The sequence below is a fragment of the Ranitomeya variabilis genome, chromosome 1 (assembly GCF_051348905.1).
Source record: "Ranitomeya variabilis isolate aRanVar5 chromosome 1, aRanVar5.hap1, whole genome shotgun sequence".
Taxonomy (NCBI): Eukaryota; Metazoa; Chordata; class Amphibia; order Anura; family Dendrobatidae; genus Ranitomeya; species Ranitomeya variabilis.
This window is the reverse complement of record NC_135232.1, coordinates 90003159-90018387: the sequence shown is the minus strand read 5'-3', so window position 1 is coordinate 90018387 and position 15229 is coordinate 90003159. Positions and strand designations below refer to the sequence as shown.

General features: G+C 51.1%; 1 protein-coding gene across 6 annotated transcripts in view; it reads right to left on the bottom strand.

Annotated features, from left to right (window-relative positions):
* The window catches only part of KIF2A (kinesin family member 2A), a 75758-nt gene that overhangs the window by 24340 nt on the left and 36189 nt on the right, over positions 1–15229 (bottom strand). For all 6 annotated transcript variants that reach the window (XM_077286000.1, XM_077285956.1, XM_077285974.1 and 3 more), the window contains exons 6-10: positions 13864–13964; positions 11392–11487; positions 11042–11096; positions 9225–9387; positions 8473–8563 (exon numbers count right to left, since the gene is read on the bottom strand). In XM_077286000.1, the coding sequence (XP_077142115.1) occupies positions 8473–8563; positions 9225–9387; positions 11042–11096; positions 11392–11487; positions 13864–13964 (506 nt within the window). The remainder of the gene's footprint in view (positions 1–8472; positions 8564–9224; positions 9388–11041; positions 11097–11391; positions 11488–13863; positions 13965–15229) is intronic.

Below are 15229 nucleotides of genomic sequence, written 5' to 3'. Positions count from 1 at the left end.
GGTCAAGGAAACGTCCTGTAACGGTTCGAAGGGAGTCTCCTGAAGAGCTCCGAGAACTAGGTTGAGATCCCACGGATCCAAGGGTGACTTGTAGGGAGGCGCCACACGGGAAACTCCCTGGAAGAAAGTTTTCACCGGCAACCTATTGGCAATCTTCCGCTGGAAAAGGACTGACAATGCCGAAACCTGACCCTTTAGGGAGCTAAGGGCAAGTCCCGACTCTAATCCGGACTGAAGAAACTCCAGTATGGAAGGAAAAGAAAAAACTAGAGGAGATCGTCCCTGTGCCTCGCACCATGAGAAAAAAATTCGCCAGGTACGGTGGTAACTACGCATGGAAACAGGTTTCCTAGCTCTGATCATGGTGGAGGACACTCTGGGAGAGAAACCCGCTTGGCCTAGAATCCAGGACTCAACGGCCAGGCCGTCAAAGACAGGGCCCTTGAGTTCTGGTGGTAAATCGGGCCCTGTGAAAGAAGATCCGCGCGATCTGGAAGCCGCCAGGGGACGTCGGCTACCAGCTGAACCAGCTCGGCGTACCATGCCCGACGCGGCCAGTCTGGCGCGACGAGAATCACTGGTACCCCCTCTGCCCTGATCTTTTTGATGACCCTCGGTAGTAGAGGAAGAGGAGGAAAAATGTACGGGAGGCGGAATTGGTGCCAAGGCAGGACCAGGGCGTCTACTCCGAGGGCCCGTGGGTCGAGGGACCGAGCAAAGAACTGAGGAACCTTGTTGTTCATCCTGGAAGCCATGAGATCCACATCCGGGGTCCCCCGGCGATGGCAAATCTGCTGGAAGACCTCCGGGTGTAGGGACCACTCTCCGGAGGCGATGCCCTGGCGGCTGAGGAAGTCCGCCGCCCAATTTTCCACACCTGGAATGTGGATCGCCGAGATGGGCGAATGGTTCGACTCCGCCCAATGGAGGATGTGAGACACCTCGAGCATGGCCGTCCTGCTACGAGTTCCGCCCTGACGGTTGATGTACGCCACTGCCGTGGCGTTGTCGGACTGGATTCTGACTGGATGACCTGCCAGAAGTCGATGAAACTGGAACAAAGCTAGCCTGATAGCTCGAATCTCGAGGATATTGATGGCAAGGCGAGACTCTTGAATGGACCACCGCCCCTGGGCTGTGTGATGTTTGAAGACCGCTCCCCAGCCTATGAGACTGGCATCGGTGGTCACCACCAGCCACCGTACTGGGAGAAAGGACCTTCCCTGGGATAAGGAGGACTTCAGCGTCCACCACCTGAGGGTCTTCCTGACCCGAGGGGACAGGATGAAACGGCGGTCGAGGGAGGAAGGTTTGCCGTCCCAAGCCGACAGTAGCGCATGCTGCAGGGGACGGAGGTGAAACTGCGCAAATGGGACCGCTTCCATGGTCGCTACCATCTGCCCGAGAACTCGCATGCTGGCGCGAATGGAGTGGGATACTGGACGAGAAAGACGCTGGGCTCCCTGCTGCAAGGCCAAAGCCTTGTCTTGAAGGAGTATGACCAGACCGCGGGAAGTGTCCAGTATCATCCCCAGGAAGGAGATTTGTTGAGCCGGAATTGGAAAAGATTTTTCGAAGTTTATCTTCCATCCCAGGCGAGAAAGAGTATCCACCGTGAGAGCGACGGACTCTTCGCACGCTGGGTAGGAAGGACCCTTTATCAGTAGGTCGTCCAAGTACGGAATTACCACCACTCCCCTGGAATGAAGAATGGCCATGGCAGCCGCCATGACCTTCGTGAAAACTCTGGGAGCGGTGGCGAGACCGAAGGGCAAGGCCACAAATTGGAAGTGTTCCCCGCAAAAGGCGATGCGGAGGGAAGATCGGTATGTGCAGGTAGGCATCCTTGATGTCTATGGATGCCAGGAATTCTCCCTTTTCCATAGATGCGACCACAGAACGGAGGGATTCCATCCTGAAGTGTCGGATCTTTATGAATCTGTTTAGTAGCTTTAGGTCTAGGATCGGCCGTAGTGATCCGTCCTTCTTTGAGACCACGAACAGATTCGAATAGAAACCCTTGAATCTTTGTTCTAGGGGGACCGGAATAATGACTCCGTCCCTTTGTAGTGCCCGAATTGCCTGGAGAAACGCTGTGGCCTTTGACCTTTGAGGGCAAGACTGGAAGAAGCGTGTAGGGGGGGGGGGGGGGGGGGGGGAAATTCTATTTTGTATCCGGTGGACACCAGTTCTCTGACCCACTCGTCGGAAACGAATGAGAGCCAGGCTTGACGGAACAAGAGTAGACGTCCGCCTACTTTGTTGGAGTCCACCGGATGATGCAAGAAGTCATTGGGCGGAGGATCCATGGGATGCGGATCCCTTAGATCCGGGAGGTTTAGGCCTGGGTCTCCAGCTACGATTAGGTCTGTAAGAGACCTGGGTGCCTCGGCCACAGCGCGAACCTCGTCCTGATGCGGGGGTAGGGGATGTGGAAGACCAGCTGGTATTGGGCCGAAAAGGCCGAAATGGAGGTTGCTGTTGGTACCGAAAGGGCCGGGTAGGCTTTTGCTGGGGGAGAAATTTACTTTTCCCTCCGGTAGCATCCGAGATCATTTGGTCCAATTTTTCTCCAAATAACCGACCAGCCTGGTAAGGCAGGGCTGTTAGAGAACGTTTAGAAGCCGAATCCCTGAGCCACAGGGCTCTCCTGATGGAGATTGCATTGGCGGCTGCCTGTGCAGCGCAATTGGCTGCGTCCATAGAGGCGTTGACTATGAAGTCTCCGGCTTGCGCTATCTGGTTAACCAGGATGCTGGCTTCTGGAGGTAAATCACTGGCTTGGATGTTAGAGGAAAGAGTCTCGGTCCAAGAGACCATAGCCTTAGCCACCCAAGAGGCGGCGAAGGATGGGAAGAGAGACGCTCCTGTGGCCTCGAAGGCGGAACGAGCCAGGTAATCAATCTGGCGATCGGAGGGATTCTTAACGGAGGAACCGTCCGAAAGAGACAGGATGGTCTTGGACGCGAGGTGTGACTCAGCAGGGTCCACCGAGGGAGACTGCAGCCAGTCTTTGACTAATTCCCGAGAAAAAGGGTATTTGGCCTTGATGGACTTTTGTCCTATGAAGCGTTTATCTGGGCGATCCCTATGTTTTTGTACAATCTCTTTAAAGTGAGGGTGAGTGACAAAAACCTTTTTAACACGTTTAGTTTTTTTGAAAGACACCACATGTTCGGGTTCCGAAGCGGAGTCCTCAGTCACCTTCAGGGTCTGGTTTACCGCCTCAATGAGAGAGTCGAGAGACTCTTGGAAGGAGGGGGGGTCCTGAACGTAGGAAATGTCGGACTCATATTCAGAGTCATCCGAGTTTGGGGAAGAGGACCTGGAAGCGGAGCTTGCAGGTACTGAAGGGCCTGCTAGCTCATGGTCAGGGGATGAAACGTGAACACGTTTTCTCAAGCCCCGGGTAGAAAGTGACCGGGTACGCCCCCTGCTGGTAGACGAATCCATACCGTCGTCTGAATCCTCCACGGACCGACCTGGAGGGGGGCCCCGGAGGGAGTCAATTGCCCTGGCTAGGGAAGCCACAGATCGTGACAGAGAGGTTGCCCACTCAGGGGGACTAGGCTCTACCGGGTCGACGGCTGCGGCATCGGCGACGGTACCGGCGTCGGCAAGGAGCGGCTGCACAGAGGGCGAAACGCAATCTGCACACAAAGGGCTAGTGTGGGCTCGGGGCAGGGCCGCATTGCAAGTGGCACATACAGTGAAAAACACTGTGTGCTTCTTGTTACCCTTTTTTGTCTCCTTGGATTGAGACATAGTGCCTTGGGGACAGAGCGGGCAGTATACGCAGAGAAGGGGTTAAGCTTTCTTGAAACAGCTTACCCACGGTCCTGTGTGTCCCCAGAGAGAGATATGGCGGTTCTTTGTCCAGAAGCTCTCCTTGGAGCGCAGTGGAAGCGAGGGCTCCGTGCAGGGAAAGAGGAAATATGGCCCCCGAGATTTGGAGGGCGCCTCTCGTCCCAGGCGAGAAGCGCCGATGTAGGGGGCGGAGCTACGGCCGTGGGAGGAGATTTTCCCCACTGCGGCCTACTCCGGCTGAAGAAGCCGGGGACTAAATTTTTGGGGCCTGCCGACGATGTGTGGCGGCGGCCGCGACGGAGCGCCGCCGAGCACCACCGACCCCCGGTCGGCGGTGCCTCTCCCTGGGGACCCGGACCGCATCGCTACCGCTAAGGGGGAGCAGGGGGGAGTCCCCTGAAGGTACTTACAGCCGCCATTGTCCCGGTTCTCACAGGTCTGCGGGCGCTTCTGTGAGGATGTGAACTCAATCCATGCACCCTGGATGGGGATGGAGAGGCCCCTAATGCATCACGCTGCTGTAGCAGAGGGGGCTGCGGCACAACATCCCCTCCGGACTGCATTCTTCTCCAGATTACATTGCTGTAATGCAGGGTCCTGGAGGGGGTTGGGGGAAATCGGGACCAAGAGGAACTGTTGCCCTGGCGCAAACTTTTTGTGCGCCATACGTCGCAGGAGAGGGACGGGGAGGTATACTCGCCGTGCTCGCCTGTTGTTGGTTCGGGGGAGAGCGGACCCTATGAAAAAAAGGACCCGTCGCCCCCTTCACTCCGTTAAATAAAAAATTAAAAATTTACATAAAATTAAAAAATCAAAAACTAAAATAAAGTTGGGGTCTGGGAAAAAAGACCCAAGTGCCTCCTAAGACACTAAGCAAGAACTGGTTGAAATTGTATCCAGTGAAGGGGTGTATACTGCAGAGGAGTAGTTAATCTTTGTCTACTTAGTGTCCTCCTAGTGGCAGCAAGCATACACCCATGGTCCTGTGTCCCCCAATGAGGCGTAGGAGAAATCAACTAGTGTAATATTCATTCCTGCGATTATAACCCGGGCTACACACTGCAGACTCCATTGTAGCCACTGCAATCATGGGGCGACGAGATTGGAGCGTGATAAGGAGCTCCTGGAATCGCCTCCATTCTGGTCCGGTCCGTCTACACTGGAGTCCTGTGAGGACCTCGCTCCGGACACCTCAGCACTGAGCGGTCTATAGAGGAGGCTCCAGGGAGGTCCTCACTCCATTCTCGTCACCGGTGAGCCGTCTACAGAGGAGCCGTCTACAGAGGAGCCGTCTACAGAGGAGCCGTCTACAGAGGAGCCGTCTACAGAGGAGCCGTCTACAGAGGAGCCGTCTACAGAGGAGCCGTCTACAGAGGAGCCGTCTACAGAGGAGCCGTCTACAGAGGAGCCGTCTACAGAGGAGCTGTCTACAGAGGAGCTGTCTACAGAGGAGCTGCTGGAAGGAGCCGCACAGGAGCCTCCAATCTACACACAACTGTGATACAGAGGTGAGAACTGGCAGCGATGTTAGTACAACAAACCCATACTGCTGATCACTGCTCTCTGCTGCCGTGTTCACAGCACCTACTGCTCCCATAAGAGAGGACGGAGAGAGGTCACACATTACACCACTGCTCCCATAGAAGTGGATGGAGAGGGGTCACACATTACACCACTGCTCCCATAAGAGAGGACGGAGAGAGGTCACACATTACACCACTGCTCCCATAGAAGTGGATGGAGAGGGGTCACACATTACACCACTGCTCCCATAAGAGAGGACGGAGCGGGGTCACACATTACACCACTGCTCCCATAAAAGAGGACGGAGCGGGGTCACACATTACACCACTGCTCCCATAAAAGAGGACGGAGCGGGGTCACACATTACACCACTGCTCCCATAAGAGAGGACGGAGCGGGGTCAAACATTACACCACTGCTCCCATAAAAGAGGACGGAGCGGGGTCACACATTACACCACTGCTCCCATAAAAGAGGACGGAGCGGGGTCACACATTACACCACTGCTCCCATAAAAGAGGACGGAGCGGGGTCACACATTACACCACTGCTCCCATAAAAGAGGACGGAGCGGGGTCACACATTACACCACTGCTCCCATAAAAGAGGACGGAGCGAGGTCACACATTACACCACTGCTCCCATAAAAGAGGACGGAGCGGGGTCACACATTACACCACTGCTCCCATAAAAGAGGACGGAGCGGGGTCACACATTACACCACTGCTCCCATAGAAGTGGATGGAGCGGGGTCACACATTACACCACTGCTCCCATAAAAGAGGACGGAGCGGGGTCACACATTACACCACTGCTCCCATAGAAGTGGAAGGAGAGGGGTCACACATTACACCACTGCTCCCATAGAAGTGGATGGAGAGGGGTCACACATTACACCACTGCTCCCATAGAAGTGGATAAAGCGGGGTCACACACTACACCACTGCTCCCATAGAAGTAGATGGAGAGGGGTCACACATTACACCACTGCTCCCATAGAAGTGGATGGAGAGGGGGTCACACATTACACCACTGCTCCCATAGAAGTGGATGGAGAGGGGTCACACATTACACCACTGCTCCCATAGAAGTGGATGGAGAGAGGTCACACATTACACCACTGCTCCCATAGAAGTGGATGGAGAGGGGTCACACATTACACCACTGCTCCCATAAAAGAGGACGGAGGGGGTCACACATTACACCACTGCTCCCATAAAAGAGGACGGAGCGGGGTCACACATTACACCACTGCTCCCATAAAAGAGGACGGAGCGGGGTCACACATTACACGACTGCTCCCATAAAAGAGGACGGAGCGGGGTCACACATTACACCACTGCTCCCATAAAAGAGGACGGAGCGGGGTCACACATTACACCACTGCTCCCATAAAAGAGGACGGAGCGGGGTCACACATTACACCACTGCTCCCATAAAAGAGGACGGAGCGGGGTCACACATTACACCACTGCTCCCATAAAAGAGGACGGAGCGGGGTCACACATTACACCACTGCTCCCATAAAAGAGGACGGAGCGAGGTCACACATTACACCACTGCTCCCATAAAAGTGGATGGAGCGGGGTCCCACATTACACCACTGCTCCCATAAAAGTGGATGGAGCGGGGTCCCACATTACACCACTGCTCCCATAAACGAGGATGGAGCGGGGTCACACATCATACCACTGCTCCCATAAAAGTGGATGGAGCGGGGTCCCACATTACACCACTGCTCCCATAAAAGAGGACGGAGGGGGTCACACATTACACCACTGCTCCCATAAAAGAGGACGGAGCGGGGTCACACATTACACCACTGCTCCCATAAAAGAGGACGGAGCGGGGTCACACATTACACGACTGCTCCCATAAAAGAGGACGGAGCGGGGTCACACATTACACCACTGCTCCCATAAAAGAGGACGGAGCGGGGTCACACATTACACCACTGCTCCCATAAAAGAGGACGGAGCGGGGTCACACATTACACCACTGCTCCCATAAAAGAGGACGGAGCGGGGTCACACATTACACCACTGCTCCCATAAAAGAGGACGGAGCGGGGTCACACATTACACCACTGCTCCCATAAAAGAGGACGGAGCGAGGTCACACATTACACCACTGCTCCCATAAAAGTGGATGGAGCGGGGTCCCACATTACACCACTGCTCCCATAAACGAGGATGGAGCGGGGTCACACATCATACCACTGCTCCCATAAAAGTGGATGCAGCGGGGTCACACACTACACCACTGCTCCCATAAAAGTGGACAGAGTGAGGTCACACATTACACCACTGCTCCCATAAAAGTGGATGGAGCAAGGGGTCACATTACAGCACTGCTCCCATAAAAGTGGACGAAGCAGGGTCACACATTACACCACAGCTCCCATAAAAGTGGACGAAGCAGGGTCACACATTACACCACAGCTCCCATAGAAGTGGATGAAGCAGGGGTCACATTACACCACCGCTCTCACAGAAGTGGACAGAGCGGGGGGGTCACACATTACACCACTCCTCCCACTTACTAGGAGCAGTCCTGTAAAGTGTGACCTCGCTCTGTCTACTTTTATGGGAGTAGCAATGTAGTGGATGAAGAGGGGTCACACATTACACATCTGCTCCCATAAAAGTGGATGGAGCGGGGTCACACATTACACCACTGCTCCCATAGAAGTCTACTACTTCTATAGGAGCAGTCTACACTGAGCACTGTATCTAATCCCTTCATGTTACTCTGCGTGTGCACATGTGATACACTGCACGTATCTAACCCCAGCTTGTGATACAGCGAGCAGCACTAACAGAATCGGTGCTGCCGGCCGGCCTCGGTGACTGTCTACTTGTCTGTATCACTTTGCAGTCACCAGCAAAATGGCTCCGCACTGTGATCCTAAACTTCATCCTCTTATCCTGTTACAAACACCCAGAAGGGGAGGAGAGGAGACAGATCAGACACAGCCCATATTAAACTTTTTGAAATTATTTTTCATATTTTACTTAATTAAAAACTATTTTTTTTTCAATTAAAACATTATTACTACTTTACATTTTTTCAGCTATTGAAAAAACATTTTTTTTTTCATGGCACCTTCCCTTTAAGAACATGAAGAGGCAGAATACGTACATGGGTTTTCCCACTTCCAGTTTGTCCATAAGCAAAGCAAGTGGCCATTCCCCTTTCAAAGATGGTTTCTACAAGAGGCCGAGCAGTGAACCTAAGGGGGGAAAAAAAGATTCTATTAACATTCAGGGGGCAATCTGCTGGTGTAGTCAGCACAGTGGGGTTTGTAACTTATCTTTTTATAAGCTTTTAAGATAACAATTTCTACAAACTTACATGCAAAACTATTGCAAATTCTTCAAAGCAGACAGGTTTAAGGCTTCATGAGCAAAACTGAAAGCAAATGCCCAGGACAGATTCAGGGCAGATTTTTTGGCCTGTTCTGCACTGCTGGGTCCTCACCGGGGGTCTTTTATGTATTTAGTAAATACATATTGTACCCTATAAATGTAAAGGGATGACTGAGAGCAACTCTGATCTATCTGCGGCACTGCGATGCATAATAATGGAAAGGATGATAAAGAACAACAAGTTCTGAAATGTCATCATTGTGTTCTGCAGGGAAATCTATAGAATCAGCGTCATGGAAATTCCTTCAGTGAAACACACCTAGAATGAGGTCAGCCTGCAGAATGCTGCTGCGGGGAACGCTCCTACAATTGTCAGAGGAGCGGTGACGGCAGCCCAGCTCAGCGATGGATTCCTCTGCCGGTGATACCTGCCGGCCCATTGTGCCGTACTCACTGTGAGAAGGGCGATGCACTCACATTTCTACAGGCAATACAGCGAGACCAGGACAGCGCTCGGTTACCTACCTGTAGACCATTTCATTTGGCGCAGTCTCGTCAAAGGCATAGTCAAAGCGAAACGTTTGGTTTTCTAAGAACCTCGTGAGGTCCACCTTCTGCTTGGGCTCGTGCACCATCACCACATCTTTGCTAGGAATGGTGATCACATCCAGATCCTTCACACTGTTCTCTGCAAAAAAAGGAAAATGTGACAATCGAGCTTCGGAGCGGTGATCTCACTTTCGTGGGGTCCATCAGCCTCTTGGCAGGTATCGGTGGGCATCCTCCAAGCATCTCTAATAGGACCCCAGCACAATCCCTGGGCAGCACCAATGGATGCCACACAACCCGATGTGGAAGTCACAGGCACTGGATAACCCCTCCACACTAACAAACTGCAAATTGCCGTCACCTCATTACTCAAATATACAAAATGCAGCTGCCCGACATTGCATTTGTGCCATCAAGCTGCCATGCCAAACCCCTTATCCATAGGCTGTAAGAGGAAACAGTGGCCACAGGCTGCCCAATCTGCAGCCCCAGAGGAGGCGCGTGGTTTCGCAACGTATCAGCTACACATGGACGTGACTACCCATGTACAGTGAAAAGTCTGGAATATTCGATGAAGTCATTCCACAAGATACACCATGACCGGGTCATGAAGGGGTGAAACTTCTCTGCTTTTCCTGTGATTTATTTTTGCACTTGATGTAAACCTCCTGTGTCTCCCGCTTCTTATGTCCCCGGGTGCCCTCACATCATTTCTTTTTCAGTGCAGACGCCGCACAATTAAGCGGTCATTGTCCTGGAGCTATTCGAGATATGTCTGATGCTAAACAAGAGGTTGTATCAGGGCGTCTGACACTTCTGATGCCACATCAGCCAGCAATACTCAAGGTGGAGCCCACCTTGTCAGACACCACGCCACCCAAATGTCCGCAGCCACAGGGACGGTGCCCAATAATCAGCACAGCACTGCACTTACCAAAAAGCATCACACCCCACAGGGGGCATTCTCTGCCCACCAGTAAAATGCCATCAACTTTCATATTTAATGGGGCTTACCGCTGAAAACAAGTCATCATTTATCTACTCTGGTTGATCACTGGGGTCTGACTTCTGGGACTTACACCGATTGGCAGAATGGGGCAATTTTATCCCCATTATTGAAGCGAGCAGTAGTGTGCGAGCTCAACTGCAGCGCCATTCATTCTCTAGAGGGCATTCGCACTTTGGACAGCACTATATAGAATGCATGGAGAGGTAGTCTGGCATTGGTCCAGCTGCTCCATTTTGTACTGGGGATAAAAGCTACCTGTCGGGAACAATTGTGCTCCATTCTGCCGATCGGTGCAGATCCCACGAATCAGACAGCCACCGATCAACAAGTTATCACCTACCATGTAAATAGGAGATAATTTGTTTTCATTGGACAGCCCCTTTAAGGAATTTACAGGGTTGCAAATGAAAAAAAAGGCAGAAAAAAAAGTGATGACATTTCCAAGCACAATGTGGAAGCATGTACAAGGAACCACGCACATTGTAATCCAGGCTCCTGCTTTCTTTGGCACCCACTGTGGCACAATAGGCCGCCTAGCATGAAGCATGGCAGATCGGCCCAGAGCAGACACAAATAATAAAACATGGGGGTAAGTATTAACGAGCCATGCAACTGTGACAGTTTAGTGTATACCTAGTAAATATCACCCACTTAGCTCAAGCGTCGTACATGTTGGAAGATCACTGGTGGTCGGTGGGTGAACCAGGTAGTGGAGCTCCTCTGGCAAAGTCTACCGTGTCAGAGAAAAGAGGAGGCGAGTTTACCCGTATACATGGGTGCTTACCCTTCTTATTTAGCGGGCGCTTTCTAACACACACACATATCCGATGCTCATCAATCTGTAGTGAAAGACAAGAAACATCATTAGTTTTGACATCTGCAAATTACAGTAGCTGCGAACACGCAGGAGGACTGGGGCTTTACACGGAGTAACATGGCCGCTTTCTAGCTTCGGCACATAGACCCCAATGCTGGGACCTCCTGCAGTTCTCCAGAGCTGTAGAAGACTCTGCTGATGTCAGATCAGTAACTGTAGGAGGTCCGGTCACCGCAATATGACAAAACTGACATCTAAAAGTGACCCACGAATGTAGCAAACAGCACATAACCGGAGCAATGAATACTGGAACTTACTGGATCTGAAGTAGTTAAGGGCCGGTAATCCAAACTTCCTCGGAAATCTCTTATCATGCACATAATTTCATAGTTTGGGTTGGTAGCATCAACATCCTACAAATGTGAGAAGACAACATATTAGCAGATCGTAAATGATGACGTCATACAGGAGTGCCGCCATGCATGTGCTGTCGGCTCCTCTGCCTACCCGTAAGGCCAGGACTACGCTCTACTTCAGAAAGTCTCGGTGCAGTCCTAGCCTAATAGAATAATAGAACATTGCTGGCACCGGTGACATTCCTGATATTGCAGGGAACAAAAAACCAAAACACCAGAACCACCATCTTGCTAAAAAGAGTCCGACATCCAACTGTTATTGCCCCAACCACGGGCAGCAGTAATCAGAGTCTGGATGCCAATCGCAGCCATGTATGCATCACTCGGACTCTGCGGCATGTGACGATCTCGGATGAGTAATCTGAGGTAGGACCCCGGCAGCTGACCTCCACCACACGCCCTTTGACAGATAAGTCTCCTTATGTGTATTTATAGGGAGAGACCCATCAGTCTGAAGGAGCAGAGCGATGAGAACCCACCAGGGTCCTACCAGACTAGTCAGCATAAACACAGCCCCGGCCAGATCTGCAAACTACGTTTAGTCTTACATGCTGCAACGTTTCAGAGTACAACATGCACAGCGGCAGTACCACAGCTAGACTCGGATTCATGCTGCTCATCGATCAGGCAGGAAGGATCAGACGACAGGTTTCCTCTAAGCAGGGAAAATCAGAATCATCTACAGCGCCAGTGCAAGTAATAACTGCAGGATCATTGGAGTCTGACAGCTGGGACCCTCCGTGATCCAGAGAAGAGCGCTCTGCAGGACCCCGTATGAGTGCAGCGGACGTCGAGCATGGCACCTTTCTTCTTTTCTTTCTCTATGAGACTGACAGAGATAGCCGACTAATGCACTCGCCAATGTCCGGCAGTCTCAGAGGATGAATGGAGCAGATGTGTGCAACCTCGATGCTTCATTCGCTTTTGGATTCGGTAGACTTCCCAACTCTCAGACCCCAGTGATCAATAAAATATCCCCTAACTCTATCCTACTGATATAGGATAAAACGTACCTTATTTTTCAGATTATAAGACGCATCTGGTGATGAGTCTTATAATTTGAATATACCTTACCGGCCGTGGTGGAGCGGGGTCCCAGGGTCGCTGCTGGAGGGGGCAGGAGTGAAGCGTTGCTACAGTCCGCAGTTTGGGATGAGGGGGTGTTCAGATGTGCAACGCTTCAGGTGATCAGTGGTGGTGGGGGCTCCAACATTTTGTGAAAGCTCAGAGCCCCCGCACTTCCATGGTTTACACTGCGGTGGACTCCGGGAAAAAGGCTGCCGGGGGTAGCGCATGCGCAGATGGAGATCTCAGCGCCAAGATCTCCAGCTGCACATGCGCCGCCCCCGGCAGCCATTTTCCCGGACTCCACCGCAAAGTAAACCATGGAAGTGAAGGGGCTCCAGGCTTTCACAAAATGTTGGCAGAGGCCCCCCACCACCGAACACCCAAAGCGTTGCACATCTGAACACCCCTTTCTCCCAGTCTGGGGTCTGCAGCAACACTTCACTCCTGCCTCCGCCAGCAGCGATCCTAGGACCCTGCTTAACACAGCCACCACCTCTTGTAAGCAATAAGACACATGAATTGTAACAAGCACCAACATGGTCTTAAAAATGTTTTCCTATTTTTCTCAAAATTTGGGGTGCATCTTATAATCTGGTGTGTCTTTTAAACTGCAAAATACGGTACTTGGTGCCGCCACTTTAAAGACCTAAGATGCAAATGAAAGCAATTACAAAGAAATCAAATCAATGTCCACAGCTCCTATGCAGACATGTGTCTTCAGAGGGAGCACTGTCAACGGCACAAGGGTCACAGACACCTGTTTAGGCCAACTTACAATTTAGGGGAAAAAAAAAAGGTCTTGTGCATAATACTACACATGGGACTTCTACACTCCGGTGGCCGATGCTCTGTACAGTAAAAGCACTTTACTTTTGCTGCCTGACCAAAAGCCTCACTAACCTCAGCCCCACCGCTCTCATGTTCCGTGGAGTGAGATAATACCATAGGACAAACCGCAGCAGAGAATGAAGGATCATCTGCGGCTTTCCAGAGGACTGCAGGTATACGGACAAACCTGGGAGTCGGGACAGAACATGCAAGCAATGCTCCCAAACCACACTCATTAATCTGTGCCCCTATTCTGGCAAACTACCAGCTCCAAGTCAGCAGGAATCAGGCACTTATAGAGCATCAGACTACACAACGTATGTACCGTATATACCATTACAAGCACTGGAGACACTAAACAGATCTATACGTAGATGCACGGAAACCATAAGACATCTGGATGTGAAGATGGACCTTCCCGTCATAGTGGTCCGGAGCGGATCAGAGGGGGCACAGGCCATACAAGCGTCTGCTCACCAGGGCTCTCTTCTCCCGCAGTTCTTGCTGCTGTAACCGTCTTTTCTCTCTCTTCTCTTGAAGCTTTTCTACTTCTTTCACACAATTAGATTTTCTCCTGGCTGGTAAAGAACAGAACAGTCACCATATTAGAGAGCAGCAATACCACACAAATGTTAACTACGATGCCTAGAAGCGAGATTATTTTTATATAAAATGTGCACTATATACAATAAACTAAAGAAAAACACAAAGCAAAAAAAAAAAAAAAAAAGCAATTAACTCATCCAAGGGAACTATAGAACAGAGGTCGGCAAATCTGAGGTGTTACAATGACAGAAAAAGGCCAGTGAAGTAGTGACCCATCCTCTCCCCGACATCGCTGGACATAACAGAACAGAACCCTCGGACATATCGACGACACGTAACACAATTAGATCACCAGGATCTATCCAATAGTCCTCCCAGTAATCCAGGTGACCGCCATTTCTGTGCTGGTAGATGGTCCTCGTTGGGTTGGAGAGCGTCTTTGAGGTCAGACCCTTGATGGCCGCACATTTATGACACATCTGGGTCAGGTCTTCAGCTATTCGGCTATAGTAAGCGCATCATGATGAATACTATGCAGCATTTGTCTATCCGCACAGCTAAGGACAGAAATAGGGATATCCTCAATGCTGAGTTGGCGTCTCGCACACCGACACCATCAGCCGCCTATTCAGAGGTGGCAGTCACATCGAGGATTACGCTGCGGCGGCATTCTACATAAACCACTACAGGCAGAGGCTTATTTTCTGGCAGTGAAACTCTGTCACACGTTATGCTGATAGTCAGCTTTGTATAAACCTGCCAGGTATAATTAGTGGTTAGCCAATTAAGAAAACCTGCAGCTAAAATATGACAGAACGGCCGTTTAGCTGCACTGACCGCCACGCATGCTCATTGGGAGTGCAGATGATGGTCAGGGTAAAATAGATTAGCAGCATCACTCCAGCAATAATAATAAAAAAAAACACGCTGGAGTGGCGCTTTAAACAACACGCACCACCTTAAAATCACTACCGGGATAATACAGAGAGCAGTACGAAGCATTGTCAGTAGCCAAGGCTCCCGGCAGATGGTAATGTGCACGGTCCCAATAACAAGGACTATGGAAGCTCAAAGAAAATTTACATGCAAAAGAAAAAAAGGGCAATATTTACATGCAAATGAGTGCGCACATATGGGGATTCACGTAAAAAAAAGAAAGAAAAATGAAAAAAGATAAAAAGCGCTAGAGATGCTCCTGTAGGCATGGTCCCATGAGTCCGCCGTCGGGTGCGATACTAACACTGAGTGCTTATGGCTTCTAGGCAGCGTGTGGGAAAGTGCACATAGAATATGAAGC